General features: G+C 39.4%; 2 protein-coding genes across 2 annotated transcripts in view; both read left to right on the top strand.

Moving 5' to 3' along the window:
* Positions 1-497: 497 nt before the first annotated feature.
* On the top strand, positions 498-13,779 carry RIOK2 (RIO kinase 2). The gene is made up of 10 exons (XM_035564218.1): positions 498-652; positions 819-957; positions 1,858-1,974; positions 2,974-3,149; positions 4,835-4,923; positions 6,709-6,900; positions 7,304-7,396; positions 8,303-8,824; positions 9,534-9,627; positions 13,463-13,779. Exons 1-10 carry the CDS (start codon positions 587-589, stop codon positions 13,622-13,624), a joined length of 1,650 nt encoding a protein of 549 aa, XP_035420111.1. The 5' UTR covers positions 498-586; the 3' UTR covers positions 13,625-13,779.
* Positions 13,780-16,331: 2,552 nt separating this feature from the next.
* Positions 16,332-19,131, top strand: part of LIX1 (limb and CNS expressed 1) — a 29,019-nt gene continuing 26,219 nt past the window's right edge. The window contains exon 1 of the mRNA XM_035564217.1: positions 16,332-16,873. Coding sequence (XP_035420110.1) covers positions 16,792-16,873 — 82 coding nt within the window. The 5' untranslated portion in view covers positions 16,332-16,791. The remainder of the gene's footprint in view (positions 16,874-19,131) is intronic.

The following is a 19,131-nucleotide window of genomic DNA, read 5'->3' as shown; positions in this document are numbered from 1 at the left end:
AATTCCACAGCAAAGCCGCGCTTCACGGCCTGTGCCCGCCCCCGGGATTCGAACCGGCGGCTCCTGGCGCTCGAACACGCCGCTCCCGGGACTGGAACCCGCATGCTCCGGGGCTCGAACCGGCCCGCCCCCGCTCCCCTCTGCGTGCGCACGGAGCGGGGCTGCCAGGCGCAGGCGCACTGGGAGCCTCCCCACACACAGCCCCATGGCTGTGGCCGGGCGCCGCGCAGGCGCAGTTGCAGCCGGGGGCAGTTCTCTCGATGGTTCGTGCCGTGGGTGGTGTTCCCACTGGAATCGGTCTGGGCAGATGCACACGCAACGCAATTAACTCCTTTAGAGTAGAGCGAGGGGTTAAGCCATCACCAAGGGGTAGAGACTTAACCTCTCTCGATTTTGAGTCGTTAGTGACCTCGTTACCAGCTCAGTATGCGGAGATCCATCCGAGGACACGCGTCTATATGCAGCTGCCAGGACCCAAAACAGGCTCCGCCAGTCCGGGCGGAGCAAAGGGCGGGGGGGATGCGCATGCGCGGTGTGTGCGCGTGAGGCCCGTCAGGCCTGCGCTGAGGGTGCGGGTGGGGCCGCCATGGGGAAGCTGAACGTGGCCGTGCTGCGGTACCTGAGCGGGCAGCACTTCAGGGTGCTCACCGCGGTGAGGAGGGAAGGAGAAGGGGAAGGGGAAGGGAAGCCAAGCCAAGCCAAGCCAAGCCAAGCCCCGGGGGGAGGCGATAAGCTCAGTCTCTGGGATGATCTGGCGCTGTGCCACCCGTGAGCTCCCCTCCTGAGCTAACTGATCCGTTGTTCGCTTGCCCTGCTAGGTGGAAATGGGCATGAAGAACCACGAGATAGTTCCTGCCAGCTTGGTCGCGCCCATCGCCAGCCTGAAGCACGGCGGCTGTAACAAGATTCTGAGAGAGCTGGTGAAGCACAAGCTCCTGGCTTACGAACGGACTAAAAGTGAGTTTGGTTTTTGCGTTGGGATCCTTCTCTTGTTCCTCCCAATTTTTCAGCACCATAGCTTGGCGGAAGTATTATAGCTTAGCTTGGCAGAAGTATTATAGCTTGGTACGTTCAAGTATCCAGAGCATTTGCTAGCCTCATCTTGTCTTGGGCCTAGCTTGGGAATGTGAATTCTTTCAGCAACAAATGGTGTTGCTGATTTCTGAACTGCTGGTGCCAATAAAGGTGCCAAGCCAAAAAGAGAGGAACAGTTAAGGATTTTTTGCTCAGTCAACAAATTAATGGAAAAAATAAATAGTTGTTAGCTAATATAATATTCAAGTTCATGTAGGAATCAAGCCGAATGTGTTACAGTCTTATAGCAGACAAACTGGAACAGATTGCAAAAGCCTTATACCTTCACCGAGTCAGAAACAACCACTAAATTAGTACTTATTCTGTCCCATTGTGTTAGTAGTGTTGGATTTCCTTCAGTGTTACACTTCCATCTGGCTTTGCAAGCATAATGTGGGAGTCTTCGTGAAATTCATCTCCTTTTAGTCTCCATTTTTCAGAGCATTAAGGCTTGGTTTAGGTCTTTAAAACAATCCTGAATTCTTGCAGTGTCTCCTAAGTAATCATCCTTCAGAGTAATCCCATGTTATTTGAAGTATTGTTATTGCTTGCGTTAGCAAGGGGTTAACAAAATGTCTACCCTTTATCCAGTTAATTTTCATAAGGCATGCAGGAATTTAAACTTACTGTCAAGTTGGGTTGATGCTAGCCGACAGCAAAAATACTATTTGGGTACTGTGTAGCATAAGCAGAAAAAAGAAGAGAGACCAAAACGAGAAGTTCTTTTAAAAGAAATGTATCCATAATATGGAATTAAATGTTGTGTAATTTATTTTTATCTAGCGGTCCAGGGCTATCGGTTAACTAATGCAGGATATGATTACCTTGCCTTGAGAACTCTGTCTTCCCGGCAAGTCATCAGTTCTGTTGGAAACCAGATGGGTGTTGGCAAAGAATCAGGTAATTAAAAAAATGTTTTCAGTATTTAATTTTTTTAGAGGAAACATGTCTGTATTTTTGCTAATGTTTTGTTGGAAACTGGGTGAATTTCCCTTTGGATAGTCATATCAGTTAATCTGTCAAACCCCAAAATTTATGGGTCACTTGGAGTTCTGTGCGAATCTTTTGACTGCATTTGAATTTTTCCGCAAGCGTTGTTCTACTCTGACCATTTCGTACAATTCTTGGATGATTCCTTAAAAGGTATTTTGCAGAGAGGTGACAGTTGTCTCATGCCTTGCGAAGAATTTTGAAGCCTTTCGTCAAAAAGATTAACATCAGATTTTTCATCCCACCTAAAAAAAAAAAAGTAATATGCAGTCCAAACTATTGGAGTGCTATCTTGTTTTCTCGTGCTCATATGTTGATTGTAATTTGGCACAGCATGTCTTTTGTCATTAAAAAATGAGCAGAGGATTACTGAGGACAAATAGTAGGAATGAAACATTAGTTAATTGCTAACGCTGCTTGAAGTAAGAGGTCCTTTGAGTTTTCTGTCCAGTCAAAAGAAGGAGGTCTTTTCCAGTGAGTTATTAAAACCACTGGAGTTCAGCATTTGCCCTGTGTTACCCTTTTGGGGGAGCTTTTATTTGGTCTGTGTTTACAGGTAGTCTGGAGAAATACCGGTCTATCCTGAATATAGGAACGGTAAGTCAGAGAATTTGAATCATCTCAGTTCTTCATTTCGGTTACTTCTTATCTCCTAGTCTGAAGACGTTTCAGATCAGATTGATATTTCTACTAATGGAGCAGCATATCTTCAACAATAATTTCTACTTGTTTGGATCTTTAATGTATAATATACAAGTTTAGTTGTCTTTTCTGTTAGAAGAAGTGTAGTTGCCATTCCAGAAATAGCAGTTCTGAGAAGTCAAGTAAGATTTCTCACTGCACTGTTTCATTATATACCTGTCAGATACCATTTATTTATCAGATCTATGCTGCTGTTTTCTCTCGTAGATATTTATATTGTTGCAAATGAAGACGAGCAGCAGTTTGCAATGAAACTGCACAGGCTTGGAAGAACTTCCTTTCGCAGCCTGAAAAATAAGCGTGACTACCATAAGCACAGACACAAAATGTCATGGCTGTATTTATCCCGGCTAGCAGCCATGAAGGAGTTTGCCTACATGAAGGTAGGTAGTTGTTTGCACCATATTAACAAGGATGTGATAGACTGGAACGTACTTCTCAGATTATCTTCTCATCACTTCATATTTGCAATACTGGTAGGATTTATGCTTTTTTTTTTTCTAGTGGACTTAAATTTTGCATTTCAGAGAATGACAGTGCTAATGTATCTTGTATACTTTCAAGTGATTAAATCAAACTTTGCCATGGAAGTCATATGGAACTGAAGCAATTTCCATGAAATTTCAGGTGAAGCTGTCCAGTCATCTGAATCTTAATAAAGGCAGTGAATAAACTAGCGTCATTTCACTTAACCTTGTCTTAGAAAAGCAATGAAGAACATTCCTATATGCTAGGGAAAATTCGTGAAATATCTAGCGGTATTTTAGTCTTGTCAATTTAGATTACTTCCACAAACATAATTACAGAGTATTTGTTAGGGCTGTAAGCAGTGAGTTTCAAACTGGGAGGAGAGCTCACTGAGAGCAGCCCTGCAGAGAAGGACTTGGGAGTTCTGGTGGATGAGAAGCTCAACATGAGCCAGCAGTGTGTGCTTGCAGCCCAGAAGGCCAACTGCATCCTGAGCTGCCTCAGCAGAGGTGTGGCCAGCAGGTGGAGGGAGGGGATTGTCCCCCTCTGCTTTGCCCTTGTGAGGCCCCACTTGGAGTGCTGCATCCGGGTCTGGGGCCCCCAGCACAAGAAGCACGTGGGGCTGTTAGAGCAGGTCCAGAGGAGGGCTACAAGGATGATCAGAGGGGTGGAGCACCTCACCTGTGAAGAAAGGCTGAGAGTTGGGGTTATTTAGCTTGGAGAACAGAAGGCTTAAGGGAATGCTAATAGCGGCCTGCAGTACTTAAAGGGGGCCTACTGGAAAGCTGGGGAGGGACTCTTTTTCAGGGAGTGTTGTGACAGGACAAGGAGTAACAGTTTTAAACTAAAATAATGGTAGATTTAGACTAGATATTAGGAGGAAGTTCTTTGCTCAGGGTGATGAGGCACTGGCACAGGCTGCCCAGAGAAGCTGTGGATGCTCCGTCCCTGGAGGTGTTCACGGCCAGGCTGGATGGGGCTTTAAGCAGCCTGGTCTAGTGGAGGTGTCCCTGCCCATGGCAGAAGGGGTGGAACCAGGTGGTCTTTATGGTTACTTCCAACCTGAGCCATTCTATGAATCAAGGGAATGATTTGGTAAATATGGTTAGAGCAAGCTAACAGAGCTACAAAATACTATGGCCTACCTTTAGTTAATCTTTAATGTAGTGTAATACTGGATATTAATATTTAAGAAGAAACTTCTGCCTTACTGAAGCTGAGTGTGGATTACCTGACCAGGCCAAACTGTATTTACAAGAACTGTGGAACCTTTTTCTAACACCCTATTCCCAATTATCTGCTGGTGGTTTCTTAAGCTAACAGACCAGATACGATTCTGCTGTTTTTCTATTCCATTGTGTTTTCCTGCCACATGCAGGATAACTAAACTCTGGAAAATACAGAAGCATATTTAGTAGTGAAAGTTCAGATTGCTCTTCCTTCTTAAGCACACGATTTGATTTTTACAGTTAGCACTTGAATAATCTGTAGGATGCTGCTTCCACAATGATACTGCTTATCTTAGATTTGTAGTTTGTCACGTATGTAATGTTTTCTTAATGGTTATCTTTTATTTTTTCAATATGTTGTCTTTTTCCAGGCTTTGTATGACAGAGAATTTCCTGTTCCAAAACCTGTAGACTACAACAGGCATGCAGTTGTTATGGAACTCCTTGATGGCTACCCTTTGTAAGTTTAGAAGCTTGAAGTCTCTGTTTTACAGAAACCCTAGCAATGATAGGTTCAGTAAGGCAGCAGGGAGGGCATTTTTCCGTATCGTATGAGTCAATTCTGACCATGCTGAGTAAAGCTGTCAGGCCCACGATGGCTAGGGTTCTGCCTCATTATATTTGGAGAAATTGGTGAGAGAAGGAAAATTAAAATATTTTTTTGTCCAAAGAGACTGGTGAAACAGACTTAATTTTTTTAAGTACAAATACATAGAAAAGAGCGATGTGATACAGAGGTTAGTGCTACAACCATTTTCTACACAGAAATGTATGTTCTATATGTTAGTGGTGATATTCAGTATTGAGTTGTATATCCTTCATGTTCTGAGCCCCAGTTCATGATCCATGATGTGGTAAAGATTCAGGAAAGATCAGAACTTGCCATTCTTGAACTTCTGTGTTGTTTTTTTTTAAATTTGTGTGCATTGAGCACCATGTACACTCTGTTTTTTGTTCAAGGAAGATTACTTTTCTTCGGTTGTTCAACACCCAGAAACATGAAAAAACGTTGAATTTTATATGTGAATGAACGTTTTGTTTTGTTTCCATAGCAGAATGCAAAATACCTATTTGATACTCTGTATCATGTACAATAACAAAGGTTCAGTGTAATTAATCCCAAAGTGTACAGTTGAAGAGTTACATTGAAGAAGTGCCTTTTAAGACTTATCCTGTTTCCCCACCTTTGTTTGTTAAATAGTTCCACATCTGTCCTGTAGACAGAAAGCTTTAAAGTTACATGTGGGCATCTGCAGGGGAGGTTTGCCATGCTCTCCCTGTTCTGCAGTTTTAACCTGAAGGAGATGCTGTACTGGATGAGAATTATCTCAGATGATCAACATCTCAGAAGATACCAGTTTAGATCACTTCCAAATTCAAAGAACAAGGGATACAGTTTATGATACAGACCTCTGGCTATAAGAAATGTCACCAATTAATTTTGCTATCAATATGAAAATATTCAATAGCAGCCTATTACAGAGCTGCTAGAATTCCCTTGTGCTTTCTGTTAGTATGTGCAACTGATATATTCTCATAACACTGTAGTGTTGCATTCAGGCCAAAATATACCACAAAATAGCTGTAAATGATGGCTTCTTCTTGACAGTTCCTGGTATAATGAGACAGCTGCCTATTTACTCTGCTTGTAAAAATAAGGTGATGTGTATTTTGCCCACTTCTGGGGCAAAATATATACTTTGCTTTTACTGGTGTATATTCTGGAGTGCTTTAAGCTTTTTTTTTTTTTTTTGGCTTTTCCTCACCACCAACTTAGTCTTGAAAATATGGTTTTTTGTGAGGTATTTGAATACAGGAAGACCTAAGTTACCTAGAACAATCCAGACATAAACATTTGCGGATCTATTATTTAAATTAGGCAGCATAACCATCATGCGTGGTAGGAGGACAAGAGACAAAGGGCTTTAGTTAAAATGAGAGATTTAGCCTGGAGATAGGAGAAGGTTTCTCCCCATGAGGACAGTGAGGCAGTGTGGCAGAGGTTGCACAGTATGTCTCCATCCCTGGAAACTTTCGAGCCCTCATTGGGAATGCTCTGATTAGTCTCATCTAATCTTAGAATTGACCCAGCTGTGAGCAGAGCATTGGACTAGTAACTTCTGGAGAACCCTGATGACTCAAATTACCCTGTCATTCTGTCAGCTGTAACTCATATGCCTTGTCTATATTTTTAAATTAATTCCTTCAGGGTTCAGGAGATTTTCTTCTTTATTTAACTTTCCAGATGCCAAGTACACCAAATAGAAGACCCTGCTGCTGTCTACAGTGAATTAATGGATCTAATTGTAAAACTTGGCAATCATGGTTTGATTCATGGGGATTTCAATGAATTTAATCTCATACTGGATAATGATGATCATGTCACTATGATTGATTTCCCTCAGATGGTATCAACATCACATCCAAATGCTGAATGGTATGTACAAAGTTAAGGATGTATGCAAAATGCAAAATAAATCAGTTAAGTGCTAATGCCAACAAATACTCAACCATGATGTGATTTCATACGCCTGCTTCAAATTCTAATGTTTTCACCGTACATTACAAATGCTGTTTGTTTTATGAATGAGTGGAAAACTCCTTAGGATAAATCTGTAATTAATTGCTTCTCAGATAAAATTATTTCTTTCAGTTAAGAAATTAATAGAAATAATCTGTATTTATGTTTGTATACCTATACGTATGCTTTTTCACGTGGGATCACTGATGGTTGTTAATTTTCAAATAAAAGACAAGAAATGCAGAGTAAAAGTTTGTCATACCAATAGACTTAATTACCTTGATTATTGCATTTGTACAGTTCTGTATTTTTTAAACAGGTATTTTGACAGAGATGTTAACTGCATTAAGGAGTTCTTTAAGAAACGCTTCAACTACGAGAGTGAGCTCTTTCCATCATTCCAAGATATCAGGTAAAAATGCAAGCTGACTCTTAGTTCCCCCATGTTATGGTAGTTATGTTGGTTTTATGAGAAAAATGGATGCCTCTGAGAGATGCTTTTAAGAGAAGTGAAGAGGGGGAAAAAGAGCCTAACTATGCAATTTGAAATATTTTTGTCATTCTTACAGTAAAAAGGATCCATATTGTCTTCATGTCTTCATTGGCAGTTACTAAAAGTGGTTTCCAAAAGCTGAAGCACGTCTTAAAATCTTCTGCTGTCTCCTTTGTCTTACCTCTTGCAGCTAAGGGAAGGAGGTCCATCCAAAAGCCATAAGTGTTACGGTGACGCAGAATTAGTTTCTCTCACTCTTAAAACCATATTTAACAGTCCTGGTGTATCAAGTATTAATTTAGTTTTCAATTTTAAATTTAATTTTCAAAATGCTAGTACACATGGTGGCTGCCTCTTCAAATATTATCATCCTCAAAGTTCTCTTTCTAATGTTATTTGTCCCTTTTGAGAAGCAAACTATTTTCTTATGTATTTTAAGAGCAAAGCTGCTTCAGTTAAAGGGTTTTATACCACTCTGAGCCCTTTCTCAAAGGGGAATTGTCTGTGTGTGTGTCAACGTATCCTTCATGGTTCTGTTTGCACAAGCATAATTTAAGTATTATATTTGTTAAAATCAAATCGTTTACTTTCAGTAAGTGCTGGTTATGGAGATGGAATCATCTTGAATGAAAGTTTGGTTCTGTCAAGCCACATTCTGCTAACTACCCAAAGCCCGGCACTGTAATGTGTTGCCTGTGTTCCAATGGAGTATACTGTCTTTGTTAATAGCGTGGTAATTATAGTCTAACTTGATAGTATTTTTAATCCGAAATCTAGGATAATGATTTGATATGTTAAAAGAAAGCTTACTTCTGTTTCTCTCAGGAGAGAGAGTTCTCTTGACGTAGAGATTGCTGCCAGTGGTTATACAAAAGAAATGCAGGAAGATGATGAACTGCTTTACACAGTGGGTTCTGATGAGGATGATCATACAACAGAGGAGAGGGAATTTGTAGAAGATGCTGAAAGTAACACCAACATCCTCGGCCAAGATAAAGAAAACAGTGCAGACTTCATATATAAAGTGGTTTCTGAAGGCAGAACCTCTGAAGACTTGTATCACAGTAAAGATGCTGAAGCCACTGAAAGTAGTGAAAATTCACGAAGACTGAGTATGTCAGAGTTGAGTTCAGCCTTAGAAAAGGTTGAAGGGCAGCCTGTGCTTTGGAAGTCCAGTGAAGATGCAGAGAGTTGTGCAATTGGATTTTCTGAGCACAAAAGAATACCTGAAAATGCTGCTGAAAATCAGACGGGTCCAGCAGAGGGCTGCAGTGGTAAGGACAACGAAGATGAATGCCCTGATCTGGTTGACTTGTCAACTTTAAATAAGGAATTGATGCCTTACAGGTAAATACTTATATTTACTGTCTAGGAGTGCGGTGAAATTTTCTTCCTTTTTTTCTTTATTTCTGGTAATAATGTGAGTAAAAGATTTGTTGATATTAAAATGCTGCTGCTGCTAAGTGACTTCTATGAATAAGTTTATAATTAGAATGCTCTTTCTCAGCTTCTGCCCCTCACTCAGCTGAAAATAGCAAGAACAATCTCTTCAGAATATATTATTCAAATATATTTTACTGAATGTCATACCATTTGGCTTTTAATGCCTTTACTGACACACTTGGAAATTCTTGCTTACCTTTAGGCTAACTCCTTTTTATATGAAATTCAAACTATGGTTAGCAAGCTCCCCCATGTACCTGAATGCATGTACAAAGTTCATACACCCTCTTTTCTTTTTGCATTTTTCCTTTTTTATGAAATTCTATGCCTAGGCAGTGTACAGAATCTGAATTAATCTTTTTAGTGTTCTGAAGCTTCTTTTTCTTACACTACTTTGTGTAGTATACATGTGGCTATTGCACTATAATCCTTCCTGTCATAACGTGTTTTTTGAACTAGTGTTAATATTTCAAATGTGAATGTTGTGTAGTACTCAAATGTTCTGCTAGCAGTTTGGGTTATATCTCAAAAAATTGACTAAAACACGGTGGTCATAAAGGGAAATGATGTTTATCTCACTAAATGGAATAAAACATTAATTTACATATTTTAGAAACGAAGACAGTATGGTTCATATTGCGGAGCACAGAACAAGAACTAAAAGTACATCAGCCAGCAGTGTTGGGAGCTGTTCAACCATTCCACCGGTAATTATTACCTAGTTTACTCTGATACCATCTTGCCGTGTAGCTGTTAGTAGGTATTTGTAAAAATATCTTCTAGCAGTAACTGTGTTTAATTGATTACTACTGCGTACCTCTTTGGTTTGTAGTTCCTTGCTCACAGAAAAATAGGTCTGATACTTTCTAAGTGTTTACAAGTGAATTATATCCAGTGCTGTACTTCATGTGTTGCTCTTTGCTCTTTCACAAAAGCTCTACTCCAGCCTTAGCAACTTGAATTTCGTTTTTGTTGCTAGAAATGAATTCTGTTCCCAGTAATTGTTTTTGTATTTTAAATGTGCATGCTTGAGTAAAGATTTACCTTGACCTTTTTTCGTCTGTCTTTCTAACACATCTCTTAACACATTTCTGAAACATATATATGAATTCTTTGTAGTCGTAGTGTCTTTGGCAATATGAATTTGACTTTTCAGCATTGTACAAACTAATACTTTGTGGCAGAATTTTACATCTTTCTTCATCCCTACTCAGCATACTATCCAGTATGGCTACCTCTATCACATTTTAACAAGTGTTTCTAAATTTTAAATGGAAGAAAGGCCAGTTTTATGTATAAATAAATGTGTTAGGGGACAGCATGTTTGCAAGTTGTCTAAGACATTTTTACAGGACTTCATGTGAAGGAAAGAGAGAGACTTTGTTAGTCATCCCTGTTCTCGCTGGAGGACCTGGCCTTGTATCTTCTTAAGGAGAAAAAAAATTAGCCTTGAATTATGAAATGAAGTAAAGAAGAGCTAGGATGATGGCTAGGAATTGCCTGGCTTTTGATCCACGCAATATATATTTTTTCCCTTTCAGTTTGCTAACCAAAATGTGTTTTCTTTTGGATTTCTTTTGGAATCTCCTATAGATCTTTATTTGAAATTATATTTCTGTACACCAGTAGGTGGTAGCAGTGGTCACTCACTGTAGAAACCTTCCTGATTGTTTAGCAAATGCGTGTTTTCTCTGTAGGCAGACACATCAAACATGTTAAAATATTCAAATGGCATTTAAGTACCTAATATTCTGTTCTAAAAGAAAGATAAAAGCAGAAGCAGCTTTCGAGAGATTCAGCCACATAACATCCTGTGTCAATTTACTTTGTGTGATCTTTCCATTTACATGCTCTTACGCTAAGTAAAATGTTTCTGCCCATTGTTAAATCTTATTTGAAGTTTTGAATACTAGAACTAAAGGAAGGATATGCATGATGAGCTATTTGTAACATAAGAACGTGATTGCAAAACTAAAAACACAAAAGGCACTGCAGTAAGACCCACTGAGCTGCTTAGAGCCAATGCCTGTTATTGCTTCTAGCACTTCTCTGTTGTTTATACAGCTTTCTCAATGGAGAAACATATTAAAACATAAGGAGGTTTCCAGATTAAACACACAGAAGGAATTCATATGGGCATGTATAAACAATAGTAGTAATAGCAGTAGGTGCAGTCATAGCTGGGTGACTGTGCCAGAAAGAAAGCCTTATGAGTTACAGACAATAAGCTATTCCAGACAAAATAAAATGTCTTGTTGTGCTTGTACAAATCTTTGTAGGGACTGCTGTAATTTAATTATAGGAAATAATGCGAATTATGCAAAAATTTAAATAATAAAAAAAATTGTTTATTCATTTTGCTTACAGTCAGGCTTAGGATGATGGAGAGACTAGTGAGACTTGCATGCTGTGGTTGAGCAGTAGTATTTTGTGAATTTACATTTTTACATAGTGAAAATATCTGGTATTTGTATTGCAAAATTTCTTCTAGCAAGCCTTGTATGAACTGTGAAGGAAGTCATCTGTCCACCAAAGTGGGAGAAGTAGAGAAGCCTTCTTTCAGAGCTCTGCCTGTAAAAAGCAGAGGATGACAGTTGTTTTACTAACAGAAGAAAAACATCGGTGGACCAATTTAAACCAGTTCTTATCAGCTTTCTACAGGAATTTCTTCAGGAATATTTTTAAAGAGCATTCACAGATTTAATTTCCAAAATGCTCTTGGTTAAATACTGAGTTCTGCTAAATTTCCGAGGAAAGAAGGACAGATCATATACTACTCTTTTTATTCACATTTTTGATAGTCAACCTGTATGTGGTAAAGCTTAGGAAACTACTATTCAGGTGAATACTATGTAATTACTGCAGCATTCCTACTGAAATCAGGATTGGGTACCTGGATTTATTGACTACCTTGTATTTTCTTAATTTAATTGTATTAGTCACAGCAATTTTTAAACAGTGTAACTTGCCAAAATAATTCTTTCTGGTTCCTGACTTAACTACCAACTTACTACTTCATGTGCTGCACTGAAGTTGAGCTGACAGTGCGATAAACAAAAACCAAGGCAACAGAAATTGGGGTAAATGCAAAAGAAATGTTACTAGATCATGTGGTGATTTCGCACCGGTAGGTACCTTAGCTCCTCCATGCTTCTCTTAGCCCCATCCTCAGGTGGAAAAAGGGGGAGAAAACATGACGACATAAAAAATATTCATGAGTTGTGATAAGGACAAGATCACTCTTTGTGCTGGAGCAAACTGCTCCAGCATGGGTCCCCCACGGGTGGGCGGCAGCTCCCCCCAGACCCCCTGCTCCTGCTGCGGGGGCTCCTGTCCACGGGCTGCAGCTCCGGCCCGGGGCCTGCTCCTGCGGGGGCTCCTCCACTGGGGGGCTGCAGCCTCCTCCAGGCCACATCCACCTGCTCCAGCGGGGGCTCCTCCACGGGGGGGCTGCAGCGTGGAGATCTGCTCCGTGTGGGACCCGTGGGCTGCAGGGGGACAGCCTGCTCCACCAGGGGCCTCTCCCTGCACAGGCCGCAGGGGAACTGCTGCTGCCTGCCTGGAGCACCTCCTGCCCTCCTGCTGCACTGAGCTCGGGGGCAGTCCTGACCGTAATGGGAGAGTGCCTCACAGCAGGTGAAAAGCAGAGGAGGGATTCCACATCACTGACTGCTGCTCTCTTAGCCGCACTTGTGATAGAGTTGTTTTCGGTTAGAATTGTACTCAGACCGTTTGTAATTCAAGTATTGTAAAATCAAGGTGCTAAAAAAATGTAGCCGCAAACCCGGTTATTATTGTAGGGCATAAAATACTCTCTTGGTCCCTTTTCTACTTATAAGATGTTTGTCAAATCTTCAAGCACAAGACATTATCATTTTTGTTGAAGGCACGTATTTTGCACTGAAAAGTACTGGTTCATTATGATTCCTGTAAGAAAGGCACTTAAACCCTGCAAGATATCACCTAAGATGCTTTTTATTAGAGCTAACACTAAAAGAAAAAAAAAAATAGCACAGACGATCTTACACCCCTTCAAATGCTGGAGCCCTGAACATGACTCCAAACCACATACCAACAGTGCAGACCTTGTCTGTAGCAGAGGTTCTCACCTTTCTCTCAGTTGAGATAATTAAATGATCTTCTTAGAAGGAAACAACTCTATTTCTACTGTCAAGCAGAGGTGATGCTCTTATGAAAACTTCTTGCTGCTCTGTTAGATAAAGGCAAGATCACAGAGCAGTGGTAATCACTGGTACCAAGCGGAAGCTGCCTGCAGGCTCGTCTGTCAGAAGGAGCTGGAAGGAGTTGACTGAGTTTGCTTCAGGCCAAGGGATTTGTGCAGCCCAGCACAGGGCAAGCCTGGGCAAACTCGAGTTAACCCTGGTGTGGATCACCAGCTGCTCAGTGCATGGTGGCCTTCTCGACAAGTTCACTACTACCACATGTTCATGTTAGTACTGAAAATACAGTATCATTATGATATGTCTTAGTATTAAATGATCTTCAAAAAGTTCTGATACTGAATTGTTTGTTTATTTGTAGGAACTGGTGAAAAGGAAGATAAAACGCCAGCTGACGAAACAGCAAAAGTCTGCTCTGAGGCGACGACTACAGAAAGGAGAGGCAAACGTTTATACCAAACAACGTCGAGAAAATATGCACAACATTAAGTCAAGCTTGGATGCAGCTAGTTTCTGGGGATAATTTATCATAGCTGCCACAGAACATGAGAAAACTCACAGTACATACAGCTGAAACAGTTACTTAATAGCCAACAATTCTTTTATACAGTGGAGGAAAAGTTCTTTACAACACAATGTATTTCTGGAAATTAATAAACATCACTCTGGTTCCTCTGATTTTGTTTGCATGATTTTGTTTTGTGTTTCTAGTTAAAAACTATTGACCGTAATTTAAAATAAATTAGTAGCACTAGGTAAGATCATTTAAATACAGTATTTCCAACAGTATCTTAAGTCAGTTTTACTGTTTTTGTATAGATTAAGAATCTTCTACTGTGCAGAGGATCCCTCTTTAAAATTTTTCCTTTGTTCCTTAAAACTATTTTTTGCAATGACATGAAATTTAAATTTGAATTCTGCTCTCGTGTTACAGATATTTGATTTAATTAAAAATCACATGAAAATACGAACTGGTAGCTTGTAGTACCCTATAAAATTTCTTTTGAACCTGTACGAGGATCATCAAACAATATAATACACATTCTTTGAAACAAGCAATTCTTATTTTTCCTTTCACTCCAAGATCTCGTATAGATCTTGTCCAGAAAGAAAAGAAAGAAAGAAGTGCTGTACAGATCTGGCAGTCACTCAGGTTTTGAATTTGCCTGTGCAGTTACCAATAAATTTAATTCATTTAACAATTTACATGAAGTGGTAAGCATTCTGAACTCTTTTCAAAAATATCACCATGCATTTTATTATGTTATGTCCTGGCTCTCTGAAGACCTAGAAAAACAAGTACCTTGATGTATCTGTGATTTAGGTGAAGTAAGAGCCTTCCTACCGATGTATGACATGGTAAAGTTTGTCATCAATCTATAGTTTGCAACGTTTTAAATCTTACTTGCCTGGGGAAATGAGGGAGTTTGGATTTTGAGGTTGATTTTATACTCACACCTGATACTATCTATTCTACTTCGCCCGAACTGAAAATCAGCTTTTAGTCTATTGAGGAGTTGCAGCCTCTGTCCTGTCTTGCAGCATACTCGGGTTTGAAAGTTTTTAACTTCTGTCTTCTTGCTGTTACAATAAAAAAGCTAGTCTTAGCTAGCAGCAGTATACATTCTTAAAAGCATGGCAGGCCAGTGCAGACATGTGATAAGTAAGTGTTTCTTTAGCATCAAAGCTGCAAGAAAGTCTGGTGACAGAAGTAAGGAAGTCCAATTAAATCTTACATGTAAGTGATTGTTAACAAGGTATGTAGGGCTGTTTCCTGATGCAGATAGCTCTTTTTAGCACGGGCAGAAAAGCAGCCTAAATGAATTTAATTTTATTTCCGTTTTAAATGTTAAGGGAAAAAACTTCTTTTTATGTTTCTACACTCCTATCTGTTAAGAGGTTGTTTCAGTGACTGCTTAACAAGATTTTAGTTGCCGCTCTTTGCATAAGATGTGCACGCACTTTTTGGCTTCTAATTTAGAACTTTTCACAGTGAGTGAATTCTTTCTGGTGCATGACCTTAAGTCTGTCTTGGTAATGGGTTCCAAAAATATACAAAGCCTGTCCCATTTGATTGTGCTCCATGAGAATAGAAAGGATGGAATGATGGAAATCTATGCTGTTTATTTTCAAAATGTTCCTTTAAAGCATCCATTAGCTCTTTTAAAGGTATTCTAATGGATGGCTGTAAGTTATCATTTTCATTTACTCTGCCAGACGAGACTTTTCAGAGAGTAGAGTTAGCGAGGGAGTTACAGCTTAATATATCTTTATTAAGCCTTTTTTTTTTTTTTTTTAAAGCAGCAGAATTCCTGAAATATCTGAAGTCATCAAAGGCCACAACAAAGTTTACACATGGAATGAACTTTAGAGTTCTCTTCAGAGTAAACTTAGGAAAATGCAGAGGTTAAGACAATAGCATTATTGACTATCTTAGCAAATTCACCTAGCAAGGAATGTGTGCGTTATAACAAAATGGGTTTTAAATATTTCAGTAAGTGTTAGTTCATTATTTGTTTGTTCATTATTTTGGAAACAAAACCTGAAGATAAAGAGCAGATACACGTTGTACAATGCACACTCTATAGATGAAACAGTATGTATTGAAACTTGCAAGTGATGGAGGTACAAGGTTGTGTAGCAGTTTTCCACTGCTGCATCCTTAAAAATAATAATAATAACAATTATTATTATTATTATTATTATTATTAATACTGTTTGGGAAAGACTGGCCAGTAATTAAAGAACACATCCTTGCTTTTGGATTTTTTCCAAATCAGAAAGACTTTACTGGAATTGAAATAAAAGTAATCTGAGCAAAACAACTAATTTGTACAGTTTATGCCTCTTACAGAAATGTGTATAACAGCAGTGTATCTGCATTCGTGCTTCAAGCTTTTGCCAGTGCATCTGTGTCTGTCTTGATTGGAGTGCCTGTTCAGACCTCTGCACATCCCACAGGTCCTTTTATACATAAATAGTTTAATTCACTGGCATTTTATTACATTTATTGTATAGGGAGTGGGAAACTGCTTTTCAGTAAAACAGATTCAAGTTGGGTTAACCTAATACATCACAAGTTTAATTTTGCTAATTGGATTAATTTTCCATTTGCCGTTAATATCGTTCTTCTCCTGTTACATAGTTAGAGGAAGAAAAAAATCATACTTTTAATTGAATTTGTTGTTTTTAAACAAGTCTGCATGCTACCTTCATGCTATCGAGTTTAGTACAGCTTTACATCTTAATGAAGTATTTCCTTATATTTGCAATATCTTCGTACACTTTGAGAGTCTTGGTGAGCAAAGGACTTTCTTTATTCACTTGGTATGAACCAGAGCAGTCTTTGTCGCAGCACATCGTCAATAACCTGATGAAACAAACTTCTTTCTCGTCGTGATTAGCTTCTCTCCCTGGCCTGTAGGTGGGTGTGTTTAACAAGGAAGGAGTAGGAAAGAGCCTGTCAGTCTGCCTTTACAGCTAATTAGCTCAGCATACCGCAAAGATAAGCAGTCCGGGGAGGTGGACTCTCCGGAGGGTCGTGGAGGTTGAGGCAATGCCTGATTGGGAGACGTGGGGAAATTCCTCAGGAATCCAGCGCATCAATGAGCTGCAGAAAGTTGGTACAGGACTTGCCTGACTCAGGCATGAGGGCAGCGTGTGGCTGCTTTCTGGAAAAGCAGAGCAGAGATGGACAGAACCTGGGAGTCTCTGCAACTTGTAATTGCCCACGTTCTGCCTCATCGAGACCCTGCCCTGGTATTTAAAGACTGTAAGTACTAAAGATAACTGTTTTACTTCCCTGATAGTGAATTTATTTAATTCAAATGTCTGTTGTAGCCAAAATATTAAGAGAGAGAAGTAATTAATTTGTTTGTATTTGTGTGCAAACCATGAACTATCATTATTTTATCCTGCCTATTAAAGGCAGTGTTGCTGCTTATTTTTTAAGTTTGCATTTTCAGAAAACTGATTCACAACCTTTTCTTAGGATATTTATTACATTCTAGTAACATGGTAAAAACTTTACTGCTTGACAATTTTGGAAAACTTTATGCCAACTCCTTTTCTGTGGTTAGTTTGTCCTATAAATTGTCTTTCTTAACTGTAGAACTGCAAAATGTCAAATATTACAATCTTTGTGCTTACACAGATACAGTGCAAAATGCTGCTTCTCAAGCATAAGATGTTTTCCTGCAAGTATTTGAAACGTGATTTACCTCCTCCCCTCCTCCACCCCATACCAGACTTGACTATGGATGCACTTTTTAAACCTTGCCAAAACTCTTCACTTAATTATTCTCTTTCTCCCTCATTTTAAAAACTGTCCCTTGTGAAATGTTCTGAAGTACTTTTCAGTAGGTGGCACATAATAATCTGGCCTGATGCATCCCTTGAAACAGAGTTCAACGCAACTCACATCATGGAAATATGAGTATTTAAATGTGAATTTATGATTTGAGTGGGGCTATGCATGGAATGAAGTGCTATTTAATTAGCAATTGCTTAGAAAATACATCCACAGATTTCATACAACGGGGAAAAAAAAAAACTCTTCAACAGATCGAATGAAACAATAGTTAAATTCCATTGTTCTCACAGTTTTCTTCACAGGTGAATGAGATCTCTTAATCTCGTGCCCCCAAATCCCATACTACATAAACATTTTGATTGTAAAATTAGTATTTTGCTGGGTGCCATTTCAGTCTGAATCACTTAGTCAATCATTTAACATGCAGACAATGCTGGAGCAATGTTAGATTTTTAGGAGGGAGTTTTATTTATTTATTTATTTAATATTCACTTCTAATTGTAATCTGCTGTGTGACCTAAGGTACACTACAGAGACATTTATTTAATCTCCACTTCATTCATTTGTCAACAGCTCTGTTAGAGTTAATAAAATCAGTCTCATACAATCAACTGTTCCCTTTTAAACCTGCTATAGAAGGAATAAAGACTTCAAGACATGGCTAGGGATGGACCTAGGGGAAAAACCCATGTACATCTGCATTAAACAACTCCATTTGCCAGATTCTTATGCTCATAGCCACACTGAAAAGTCAGAGGCTGACCCAGTAGGTCCCTGGGACTAAGTTGGATTTACTCTTGTAGAAGGATGCTACTCTTGTGTGACTGTAGCGTAAGGATCTGTCCCAGAGTTTAAGAGTCTGACATCTGTTTCTCAGGCCACCCCGCAGGAGGTTTTTATGCTGCTGGGTAGGTTTGTATTACTGTTGGAGTCTTGGGACCTCATGGTGCAGTCTGTAAATGTACACACATCACAGGAACAAAGAATTTGATCGGGGTGCAGTGTGGGGGGTGGGTTGGAGTAGAGGGGCATTCCCTTTCATAAGTTTCCACTGGTAACCAGTTCCTGCAGATCTACTGACAAGGCTTCTATTGAAAGTGTATGTACAAGCTGCTTGGACAATGCGTTTGTGACCACCCACAGATCTAAGGGAGGGAGAGATGATTAAATAGAAACAAAAGTGCAAATGGGTTGGAGTAATTTTTTTTTTCTCCTTTAGATTTTCTGAGGTATGAAAAGAATTTTGAAGGCATTCTAGTATAAATTTAACCTACATAGGCTTGAAGTTGCTGTGAGTATGTGCCACCAATTCTGACTGGTGACAGACATTCATAGTGCTTTGTCTAGAAGTCAGATGAGAATTTACATGCATTCTTTTCATCTTCAGCAAAAAGTCATCTTTAGATTTAGGTGGTGACCATCTCTGACTTTTAATCAGATTTAAAGCAAGCAAGCAAGTATTAGACTAGAAAGAAGATAATGGCTCATGTTTCCCCATGGGACCACGTCCACATCTCTTACAAACACATTACTTTTAGACCTTATTGGAAAGAACAAAATAAGAATGAAAGCCATTCAGGATCTACTTTGCTGCAGCAGCATCTACCTTTTTCACAATGTGGTCTGACTCAGTATGTCAATAGGACTGAATTTTGCGAGGGCAAGATGTCAGAGCAAGTCTGTTTGTCACTGCTCAGCACCACATACACTTTTTGTTC

The sequence above is a fragment of the Cygnus atratus genome, chromosome Z (assembly GCF_013377495.2).
Source record: "Cygnus atratus isolate AKBS03 ecotype Queensland, Australia chromosome Z, CAtr_DNAZoo_HiC_assembly, whole genome shotgun sequence".
In the NCBI taxonomy this organism is placed as follows: Eukaryota; Metazoa; Chordata; class Aves; order Anseriformes; family Anatidae; genus Cygnus; species Cygnus atratus.
The sequence above is the reverse complement of the archived record's forward strand: the minus strand, read 5'-3'. Positions and strand labels throughout refer to the sequence as shown.

What these genes read in the sequence shown, in the direction of transcription:
- RIOK2 (XM_035564218.1), top strand. Translation starts at nt 587, where the DNA reads ATGGGGAAGCTGAACGTGGCCGTGCTGCGGTACCTGAGCGGGCAGCAC. An exon ending in GGCTTACGAACGGACTAAAA is followed by an intron (nt 958 to 1,857) that starts GTGAGTTTGGTT and finishes ATTTTTATCTAG; the next exon opens with CGGTCCAGGGCTATCGGTTA. An exon ending in GGGTGTTGGCAAAGAATCAG is followed by an intron (nt 1,975 to 2,973) that starts GTAATTAAAAAA and finishes TTTCTCTCGTAG; the next exon opens with ATATTTATATTGTTGCAAAT.